The 11,802-nt window shown below is 26.9% G+C and overlaps 1 protein-coding gene across 4 annotated transcripts in view; it reads right to left on the bottom strand.

The window, feature by feature from the left end:
- Positions 1–836: 836 nt before the first annotated feature.
- The window catches only part of LOC102679161, a 26,687-nt gene continuing 15,721 nt past the window's right edge, over positions 837–11,802 (bottom strand). Inside the window, exons 2-17 of one of the 4 annotated variants that reach the window (XM_031510963.1) lie at positions 8,760–8,802; positions 8,205–8,426; positions 7,698–8,002; positions 6,808–6,879; positions 5,798–6,021; positions 5,611–5,708; positions 5,201–5,512; positions 4,741–5,127; positions 4,416–4,654; positions 4,076–4,356; positions 3,782–3,938; positions 3,504–3,706; positions 3,252–3,400; positions 2,831–3,142; positions 2,349–2,758; positions 1,672–2,233 (exon numbers count right to left, since the gene is read on the bottom strand). In XM_031510963.1, the coding sequence (XP_031366823.1) occupies positions 1,672–2,233; positions 2,349–2,758; positions 2,831–3,142; positions 3,252–3,400; positions 3,504–3,706; positions 3,782–3,938; positions 4,076–4,356; positions 4,416–4,654; positions 4,741–5,127; positions 5,201–5,512; positions 5,611–5,708; positions 5,798–6,021; positions 6,808–6,879; positions 7,698–8,002; positions 8,205–8,321 (3,828 nt within the window). In that variant the 5' untranslated portion in view covers positions 8,322–8,426; positions 8,760–8,802. Of the gene's footprint in view, positions 2,234–2,348; positions 2,759–2,830; positions 3,143–3,251; positions 3,401–3,503; positions 3,707–3,781; positions 3,939–4,075; positions 4,357–4,415; positions 4,655–4,740; positions 5,128–5,200; positions 5,513–5,610; positions 5,709–5,797; positions 6,022–6,807; positions 6,880–7,697; positions 8,003–8,204; positions 8,427–8,759; positions 8,804–11,802 lie in introns of those variants that run through there. The other 3 variants (XM_031510962.1, XM_006616620.2, XM_006616622.2) reach the window with 3 other exon arrangements.

Below are 11,802 nucleotides of genomic sequence, written 5' to 3'. Positions count from 1 at the left end.
GTTTCAAAAATATAATATAATCAATTAATAAATATATATATCAATAATAAAAAAAAAATATAATTAAAAATAACATTTAAAAAAGTTTAATCATAAAAAGATTCATTTAAAATAAATACATCATTAAACAAATATGTGCAAACATATGTGTACAATTTAATGAATTTATAAATGTAAAATAATTCCAATTAAAAATTATAAAATTTTTTAAATTGTGCTAGTATACTTAGGAAAAAAAAAAAAAAAAAAAAAAAATTTTTTTTTTTTTTTTTTTCTTAATAATACACCACTATTAAAAAAAATTTAAAATTTTTAAAAAAAAAAAAAACAATAAAAAAAAAAAAAAAAATTTTTTTTTTTTTTTTTTTCTTAATAATACACCACTATTAAAAAAAATTTAAAATTTTTAAAAAAAAAAAAAACAATAAAAAAAAAAAAAAAAATTTTTTTTTTTTTTTTTATTGTTTTTTTTTTTTTTAAAAATTTTAAATTTTTTTTAATAGTGGTGTATTATTAAGAAAAAAAAAAAAAAAAAAAAAAATTAATCATAATTAGTTTGAACAGTTTTACTGTCAGATTATCTGATATACTGGCAGCTTGAAATTTTATAAATATTTTATAACGAAATAATTTTATAATATTATTTCACATGAATTATATAAATATCAAAAAAGAGTAAAGTTTTATGTATTTCTTTGAATAGCCTTTAGTTTGAACAAGAAGAAAATGTATTTAAATTATTATTATATTAACAAGTTTATTTATACAATTAACTATCTATATACAATATATCAATAAGAATATTGTATAACTTTTTTAACATAGATTTAAAGATGTTTTTTTTTTAATGGCGCTGGCCATTTTAACTTTTTAATTATTTGACTCTGTATATAATCTGTATACATAAAAGTTATGAATTTGTAATGACATCCCAGACTTCGCAGATGAGCATTCTATACTTATCATTATATCAACACCCACCATAACGGTTTATTTAAGTTTTTAATAAAAATGAATATTTTTAATAATTATCACTGATTAATTAAATTAATCAAAAACCAATTCAGAAAATAGATTTATAACATATAGTTAGACACAGAAGATGATATTCTGTTGCAATGAAAATAATATTGGTATTTTTATTATACATAATATATTAATGTAAATTCTGCAAAACATTTATTTCCAATATTTAATATTATTTTGCCTATATTTGTTTTGTAAAATATTAAGATAAAATGATTTTGATAATGTGCTATAATAGGCACATATTTGAAATTTACTATTTTTGAAATTTTTATATATTTTTATACATTTTTTGTTATATTTTAAAATGATGTTGATTATAAAAGAAAAAACATATTTTCTAGTCTTATCTCTCGAATTAAATTCCGAAGTGCAATTCAATTTAATATAATTTATGATTTTTATTTTTTATTTTTTAAATAAAGTTAATTTAAAATATAATTTCTTTTTTTATGAAAAAGGATTTGACTTAATGTATTTCTTTGTAATAAAAATCAAACAAATAAATGCAGATTTTAAAAAATTATAATATATATTATAATAAATAAAAGATCTAAATCTAAACTTCTGCATAGTTACACTTATTTGTTTCTACTTGCACCTATTATATATAATATATTTACCTGATATAACAGTAAATTCAGTTTAAACAGTTGTTCCATATGTACTGAACATCACTCTGGTGGTATCTGTATCCAGAGTAACGTCTTCTGGAGATGCTAGATCAACTTTTATAGATCCAGAATTGTTTCTTCTTCTCGTCATACCACCATCCCAATTTGACAATGTCCAATGATAAGTTTCACCCTCTTTTTCAGTGTTTGTCGTTTCCTGTGTTTCGTTATCTTTATCTAAACCAGTTTCAATAGAAACTGAAGAATGCGAAGCTACTGAATCGAAACTAGAATCTGCAGCCCCCCTATAACGACTAACATATTCAGTGGACATTTCACCGGGCGATTCTTCAATTGCTTTCAATATGTTTTGACAAAGTTCCGAATCGAGCGGAATCGGATTTTCAGAATCACGATTATGAATAGTAACAGCTATGTGAGCTGGATGCGGAATCGGAAGTGGAATGAGCAATTTTTCTGCACTATAAGGACGAATTTGCCGTTTCCATGGTTGCCAACGTGTCTCTGTTGTACCATTTGTAGATGTTGTGCGTCTTCTGATTTTTGTTGATGTTAAAAGTCCTCCAGTATCACTAAAAACATAAAAAAAAATTTTCAATTTTATTTTATATATTGATTTTTATATTTTGTTTTCTAAATAAATTTTCTTTTAATATTTTTAAAATAAAAATTTAGAGTATCTTTTACCATCGTTTATCAGATTTTCTGCTGTTACTAGTCTGTTTAGCTCGTGGATTGAAAGCAGAAACTTCTAGATAAGGACTGTAAACTTGTATATTTCCACGTGGTGCATAAACGGCGCCAAGTAAATCTGGTCCATTGGTACCACCAATTTCAGTACTATGAACTATATCTGTATAACGCGACAAATCGACACCTGGATGAGCTTCTAATCTAAATTTTGTATCTGCATCGTCGAGAGGTTGAAGAAAATTTAAACTGAAAATGTCTGCGTACATAAGCCCAGCTAAACCAGCCCAATCACCAGCACTTAAGCCTTTATTTTCCCAAAAATCTTCTTCGTTCCCAGATAATCTCGCAAATACATGACTGGGATAAAGACGTTCTAGCATCAATGCTCCTTGTTGTATTACTACCTAAAAATAAAATTATAAATTTGTAAAATTATCTAAAAAAATTTTAGAAATGAAAGATATTTTAATAATTACCTTTAGATCAAAAGTGGTAAGTTTTATTTTACTTCTTACAACCATTCCAAGACCAGTTTGCAAATTTTTTCTACGTCTATCTAATTTTTCATGTAATACAGCAATTAGATCTTTGGCTTCTTTTTCCAGTGATTTGTACGGATCTTTTGTTTTAGCAAGACTAGCAGCAAATGGGCCAAAACAGGCTTCTATAAATTGAGTAAAATCTCTCTGTGGTTGTGTAATTAATCGTTCTGTTTCTTGTTGAAAAGCTAACAATTCATCTAACTCTAGTTTTGCTTCGAATGCAGCTAATGCTTGTTCAGGTCTAATCTGTAATAATGATAATTAATATAATAGCTATTTCAAATATTTTTACAATAATAATTATAAGTTTAATATTTAATTTTAATTTAAATACTTATTTGATTTAGATACTTACTTGATAATAATAATCAGAAGTTAACCCTGGTCCAGCTATTCTTTTAACCACAAAACTATCACTGGCAGGTATACGACCTCTATTTTTTATTACTAAATGAAACATAATCGTATCCCAAACCACTCTAATCCAATAACGTATCACAGCAACTATTTGATAACACATTTTAAATAAATGTCAAATAGAAATCAAATTAATTACAAGTAAATTATCAATTATTCAAAGTAATTTATCAAAAAAATGTTATTATACCTGTAAGTATCACAAAAGAAATGATAGGACATAAAATAAGAGCAACAATTAATGCAGCAATTGGTTGCAAACAGCCTTGTATTCCGATATTCCAAACTAATGCTTCCATAATCACCAAATATCGATTTCTACTTGGCTCTGGACTATCTAAATCCATTATAAGCGCCATGAATGCATGTAACGTTAAAGTGATTAAAGGCATCCTAAAATAAAAAAAAGAAGTAATTAATATTTCTTAATATTAGATATATAATTTTATATAAATATAAAAAACAAACCATAAAATTGCAGTAAGTGCAATAAAAAGTGATCCTAAACTTGTAACTATACAAACGACAGGAAAAACAAATAATATAATAAGTGTTCCTAAAAGACCTTTCATGCCATAATTCCATAATCTGTTTAAATGCCTTGTCATTCCTTTTCCAATAAATCCTGTCATAAAAAAATAAGACTATTAATCTGAGATTATGAATATGATATAATACATACATATATTTAATACATGATATAATACATACATATAATATTTAAAAAAATATACATATTTAATTTATTTTTATTTAATTTACCAGTATCCGGTTCCGTTTCAAAATGTGTCCGACTTTTGCTAATATGTCTCCAAAGTGCTATTAATCGAGAACAAAGAGTAGGCATTTGAGATGATTTTCTGGGAAACAATGTTCCATTCAATTGACTCAATTCTAGATCGGGAGTAAAGGGTTGTACGAGTAATAAAGCTCGTATGGAAACTGGACTACACCATGGTACTGCTACGCCTAGTAGAAACATTGCATTCCATGTCCAACACCACGTTCTGGCTACATAATTAATCCAACGCCACATAGGCCATCTGTTCATACGAGTTCATAGAATCAGTTTTGCACAAAATTTAACATCAGAAAGAATTACCTTGTTGTTGTTGTGTGTACAATTTCTCTTTCCACTAAGAAAACAGGCTGACTTGGATCTGCACGAGGTGTAGTAATAGATGTTGGAGTATTGCTTAGTACTGTTGGTATAATTTCAGACTGACCCTGAAAATTACGTCTGATGATCCAATTTTTTGGAAACCATATTTGAGTTGGCCATTGAAAACTTCTCGTAGGTGTTTTCACTTTGCGTAATTCTTTTAATAAAACTGGTTCTCGCTAAGAGAAATATATTCATAAAATATTTTTTAATATATAATACGTATTCATATATAAAAATAAAAAATATTAATAAGAATAAGTACCTCTTTCATAAAAGTTAAATCACGGTTAAGAAAATAAACTGTCTGCTGCAAATTTTGATGAGTGCACAATGTGAGAGCTTCTTCATGAGCACTCCATTCACACTCTTCGATGAATTTTTCTTCGACTTCTCTCATTCTATCGCGCATCCACGGTTCTATTCGCGACAGAACTGGATGTTCATTTTCTATATGATATTTCAATGCTTCTTTAGTTTGTACCAGTTTACGTTGTACGGTTTTTACGGCTCGGTGCATCAATACAACCGATTGTGCTTGTTGAACTAATAGCTGAGCGATTCCATTACCAAGATCGAGTATGTCTGGATGCGATAAAATATTAGAGAATACTCGTTGTAAATATTCTCGCATAACAGCTTCATTGACCTCCTAAACGTGATCAGAAGAATGTAAGAAGAAAAATATATTTTATATATTTAAAATAAATGTAAGTAAAACATACTCTTTCAATCTCTTCATCTGGTTTTTTCCGTGCTCTCAATTCAGATATCAGTCTTTCTCTGAAATGAAGAAACCAGCCTCGTGTCTCTCTCTCCAAAATAGCAACTAAAATCGGTAAAGCTTTTTTGATAATGTCTCTGCTAAATAATCTAAGATCAACCACTGCTCCAGCAGGAGTCCCAAATACGAAAGGTACCGGGATAGGCAATAGTTGCGATAGTTCTCTTTCTACTTCGAATTTTTCCATTGTCGCACGTCGAAGTTGTTTTCGTACGAAACCACATAAAAGTTCTAAAGAATCTTCGTATTCGGGCTGTAATTTGTAATAAGATTTCTTAAAGTATTTTTTGAATATAAAAATTTGTTTGCTTTTCTAATCTTGAAGTCAATTATTAATAATTAATAATTTACCCTGCATACTAATTCGGCAACCAAGTATCGACACCGCTCCTCCCTAATTTTGGCATCTAAATTATGTGCTTGAAGAGATGGCACACCAATTACTATATCTAAAATAATATATAATAAAGTTAAATTACAGTTGAATAATATTGTTGTAATATGAATTCTTATAAATAATTTTTTAATAAATATCTACCAAGAAGCCGTAGTAATCCCGTTATTAATGCTTTCAGAGATTGCGATACACTGAAACAATGGGAGATTAATCTAGCTTTTGCTGTAACTACAAGAAATCTAGTTGCTAAAGCGAGATCTCGAAGTAATGCGTCTCGTCTTCTGTCCCGTCCACGCTGAAGAAGTCCACTCAATCTCCATCGATGTGTTTGTCCAGCGAAATTGATCGAATCTACTTCGAATTCTCTGAAAATTAAAAACATATATGAATATAATTGGTTTTAAAATGAAAAAAAAAAAAGAATATATCGAAAAAATCCAGGAACAGAATGTTATGTCTATATTATAAATAAAAAAATACATTTAATATATACACGTATATAAAAAACAAAAATATTCTGGAAAATATATAGAGTTGTTCCAATGAAATTAATTTTTAATCCAATTATTTTACAGTTCATCTAATTATGCGAAATCTATTAATTTACTTATTAGTAAATAATTAATATAAAAAATATTATTTTTTCTATTCTTATTTATAGAGCTAGAGCTATTTATAAAAATTATGTGCTATAATACAAGCTGTAATTTATACACTATAAAAATTAAATAATACAATCTACCATATATTATTATATTTTTAATATTTAAAATTTATTTCATGCTGTTATTGCTTAAGTATTATTGTTACAAGCTGTGTTATCTTTATAAAATCTCTTCATAGACCAGATATAAATTTTTTTTATAGCTAATATTATTTATTTAATTATTATTCGAATGGGAATTATTAATTGAGAATTAATTGATTAATGAATTGCTAGTTTTTTCAAAGTAAAGTTCTGACCATGTTGTTTTTAATAAAGGTTTTATGGTGACGTTTAAGATTGGGTTTTTAAAAACAAATCTTTTATTTAAAAAAAAAAAGTGATTACAAAATATTAAATAATTTTTATCTTCAAATTTCTGTCAAAGTCACTGTAACTTTTTAACATTTTGATCAATATATTGTGTGACACTGGTTGTGTGACATACCCGCATCTTCGAATGCTCTCCAATTGAGTGGCATTCAGCTTCTTCGGTTTCCCATATTTCTCCTTCTGAAAGCTTTACAAAAATTGTTAGAGAATATCAGTAACAAAAGAATAGTGATTTGATTTTACTCTTGAAAAGGATATACCTTTGGAATTTAGTTTATATCATTATTTTTATTTTATTAAAATAATTGTATATACATTTTTTTCAATTAATAGAATAATATGTAGAATAAATGTATCGATTTTGTATTTTAATAAATTAAGCAAATTGAAGAACAAAAATTCTTTTTTATTTTCGAAATTTGATCAATAAATTACATACATATTACGCATACATATGACGATAAATTTTTACAAACATACTTCCTAAAATTATCTTATATTATATATTTCTTAAAAATATCTATATCTTAAAAAAAAAAACTAGCATTTGCATCAGTAAGAATTTTATTCAAGCTTTAAAATAATTATCTGTTAGTAAGTACTCACGACTTTTTATATATTGTGCACAAAAAAATTGCTAATATTTAATTCTACGAGTTATAATCGCTACAATATTGTATTTTAAAGCATATTCAATTTAAAAATAAACATTATTAAATCTTGTGCTGCAATAAAATTCGTTAAAAATTTTAGAAAATTTATTTTCAAATTTTTATTATTCGATTTTTTAAGTCAATATTTTTCATTAAAAAATCTTTTATACATGCCTTGGCATTACATTATTATCTTATATAAATTTTGCAACTTATACTTTTTCGATAAATATTGCAACTACAAGATTAAAAATGTTTTTGAAGTAAGAGTTTAAGATTCTGATACTACTGCTATCTATCAAAATGAAGATAAATATTTAAATAAATGTTTAATAACAATAGAAAAACCTACCCTCGTTTGCTAATGCTTTCTAGTTGTTTCTTGGTCAATCTCCTAGGTTCACCCTTGCAATCTACAGCTACTGAATCCAATTCGTCGAAACTAGGTGCAACAAAGAGGTCTTTCAAATGATGTTTCTTTCTCGCCAATGTGTCTTCACCTTCTGTGCACGTAGACAATGGTGGTGGAAGGATAATTGGGAATGTTCTCCAATGATAAAGGAACTGTTGTGCAACTTCTTTGATATTATGCACCAGTGCCTCGACTTCGGCCGGTGCACCGCGCAAATGCGATGTGTCGAACTCCACTGGCTCTTTCTGCAAATTTAATTATTTTTTATAATTATTTATTATTAAATTTATTATTATATAACTTCATAAGGTATAAGATATCCGTATGTCATTTATAAGTCATTGAAGAAGGGATAAATCTCTGATAATTAATTGAACATGGTCCAGACTTATAGCCAGTTAACAAAGTGTCCTTATATAGAGATCACGAATAATAATATCGATATACTTCGGGTTGAAGAAGTCCATCTCCATTTTGTCGGTGATAAAGTTGTTGAATGTAGGCCTGATGATTCGATCCCGTATTGGCGGAGTTGACGGAAACAGAATTTAAATTGTGGGGCATTTCGCGCGTGAAAAGCGTGCGCGGCGGCTGGGGTCAGCTGCCCCGTATACCGACTATCTCCTCATACACCATGCTGCTGGTAGCAACCATTTATCATGCCACGTCCTGCACAATTAATATCAATTATAATTATTATAATTATTGATTTGTTCTAATTTGTATTTTCTCATTATAAGCAATATTAATATTTTGCTTTTTTTTTTATTATTTTTTTAATTTAAAACTAAACTTTCTTAATTCTTTTTATATTAACATAAAGATCGAATAGTTCATTTTTTTTTTAAATATTCTAATTTATAATTATTTTTTTTAAATTAACATTTTATTTTCTATATTCTTTCACAATTGTGCTAATAAATCTTTTCTAATGGCAAAATGATTTTTATCATTGAAATAATGACAAAAATGAACGAAGGAATACAAAGGGAGTATACGTACGTGGTTATCCAGCGTGTATGGGAGTTCGGCTGAATGCAGACTCCTATTAACCGATTATACCCCATTAAATGATTAACATTCTAAGCATTCCAGTTCTTGCCTGTCTCTGGTTGACATCAAATAAAATCTACTTTAATATAGAACGCGGACAATTCATAAATAGAAATGAAATAAAAATTTGTTTTATTGAAATATTACAATAAATATTTTGCATTGGATATTTTGTTTTTTTTTTGTATATCCTGTGCATTCTGTAGATTTTTACATATTTAAGTATCCTATAAATGCACAATTTATGCAAATTTCCGCAATTTAATTATTATTATTTAACAACATTTTAATATGTTTAATGATATTTTAATTTCTTTTTTCAGTTCAGTTTTTCAGATTAATATTTATAAATCAATAGGTTTTTTTTCATTGCTTTTATGAAAATGCGCTTCCTTTTAATATTTCAGTCAACATTTAATCCGACCCTGTGTCGCATGCATGATAAATAAGCGCACACTGTATTTACAGGTTGTAATTATCATGGAGCATCATTCTTTCGTGCCAAGAAGAGACCCTGGCGTTTGGCTTTTTTCTATCCTTACGAGAGAGACCATACATTGTTCTAGCTTGGCAGAATACCAATATCGTCTCACGTTTCCTACTGGGACACAACCATATCTCATCTACTGAAAATAATCCGGACCCCACTGCTTCCTGTCGTTTTAAAATGATTTATTGTATCTTTTCACTTGAATCGTGTATCGAGTAGATACGACGACATCATTTTGAATTATTTATCGTGTTTCAACCTTAAATTTTGATTAAATAATTAATATAAAGAAATTATAAATATACAAAATTGTTAATTGGATGAATTTTATTCATAAAAAAAAAAAACTTTCTTTCACGTTCTATAATTATTTTAACTATATTTTTCTATTTTTAAAACACAAAACATTTAATAAAAATATATCAAATTGTATTGTTCTGAGAAAATTTGATCATGAAGATGAGAATGTATTATCTAAAATAAGAAGATAGTTAAAATATTATAGTTAATAGTTAATAGTTATTATTTTATCTGATAAAATATATTTTCAATTGATTTTTCACATACGTGAACAGAAGAGAAAAGAAAGAAAGTTCAAAATTATATGATATTATGCAGTAAAAAAAATTGAGATAAATTTTTTTGAATTGAAAAGTTTTGTTATTATTTGCATCAAAATATATTGCTATTTTTTTTAAGGAGTTTCTAAAAGAAATTTTTATTTATTATAAATGGATTCCTGTTTCTTATATTCAATCAAATTTTAGTAGCGATTTTATAATTAGATTAATCGCAATTCTCTGTTAATGATACAGATTATAGACTTTGATGATGGAGTTGAATAAAATAATTATACAGTCGACATGGAGAACGGTTAATTAGTACAATTAACGAGAAAATAATACAATATTGCTATTCAGAAAGTGTTTCTATTGCCAGGAAATAATAATAATCACGGGAAGAGACACAAAAATTAAGAGGAATAAATAAATGAGATATTATAATTATAAAAAATTACTATTTCTTCATACTTGAGAATCCAGTTAGAAAATATTTGTATTATTAATGTTAATATCTTTTTAATGCTGATGATTAAAATTAAAAATTAATGTAAAACGAAATAATATTTGTGTAAAGTAGAAAATTAATTAATTACTCTATAAATGATAATATCATAATTAAACTGCTTATTATTAATGGTGAAAATATTTTTACATTTCTCAATATTAATCTATTTTAAAATTAATGATATGAGTATGCAAATGAGAAAGTATTAATTGTAAAAATTGATATATAATTAAATATAATTAATTACAATTTTCCATTATATACAATATAAGCATATTTCTATTTTAAAAAATAAAAAGAGAAAAATGAGAAAAAATTCTGTGTCACATTTATTGCTAATTATTGTTAATTATCCAAATACTCCAAATTCACGGTTCGAGTAATCGACGTTCCGCTTTATATTCCTATTTACTTCCGGATTTTCAATAGACGAAGAAAACAGAGCAAGAAAATCTCTCTTCATATCAAGATTTAAAATTCCTGTCTAATGCTTTGCGAGCAGACAGTCAATATGAACAATATAAATATAGATAAAATATAGAAAGAAAAATAATAAAATATGCACAAGAGACTAATAGTTTTCTATTTCTTTAAATCTTCTATATCTTTTCTATCGTAAACGTATTAATTTCAAGTATCTTTGACAAATCCAATGCAAAAGAAATTTCATTTCAAAAGAGAAGAGAACCGCAAAAATGAATGGTCTTGATGAGAATATTTTTTGAAATAGATATTTTTTTATTTTTTAATTATTCGTTATCAATCACCACTGGCTTCATCCATCAAAACTTTTTCAACTTCATGTCCAAATTGATTTGAATATAATAAAAACTGTTTGTTGTGTTGATATTCCCCGTCGCGAGGAGACGATGCGAAAGAATATTTGCGACTCTGCTCGAATGCGTTCCAAGTAGGTTGGCGAGTGTACTGGCACGCTGGCTTTTGACCCACTTTGAAGCTCGCAAGCTCTCGTAACCTTAAAACAGCGCTGCTATTCCAGTCTTATATCTCTAATACGTTACACGTTCCTCAACTGCACAGTTTTAGCATACAGTATGCGAGAGCTTTTGCGAAATTACTAAGGAGGAAGTCATGATTATTTCAATTATCGATCCCGATAAATCTTAGACATTTAATTATTGATGAATAACAAGCTTCCTTGAATCAGCCTTTACAACAAAAAAATCGATTAAGAATTTTATACATTTGAAATTTTGGATGTTAGATCTCAGTGATACAAAATAACATCTCATTATCCCCTTAGTGCTGATATTTCTTGTATTTACTTATTGAATCTCTAATGCTTTTACTTCAATTCACTACTGTATTAACATTTCTTCTTTTTAATATCTTAATATCTCTATCATGTATATAACATTATCTTTATTTTCGAAATCTTCTTTTCTTAGTGTTTTTTTGTATTTGGTATGGTTT

This window comes from Apis dorsata, unplaced genomic scaffold (assembly GCF_000469605.1).
Source record: "Apis dorsata unplaced genomic scaffold, Apis dorsata 1.3 scaffold_269, whole genome shotgun sequence".
In the NCBI taxonomy this organism is placed as follows: Eukaryota; Metazoa; Arthropoda; class Insecta; order Hymenoptera; family Apidae; genus Apis; species Apis dorsata.
This window is presented reverse-complemented; position numbering and strand designations above follow the sequence as displayed.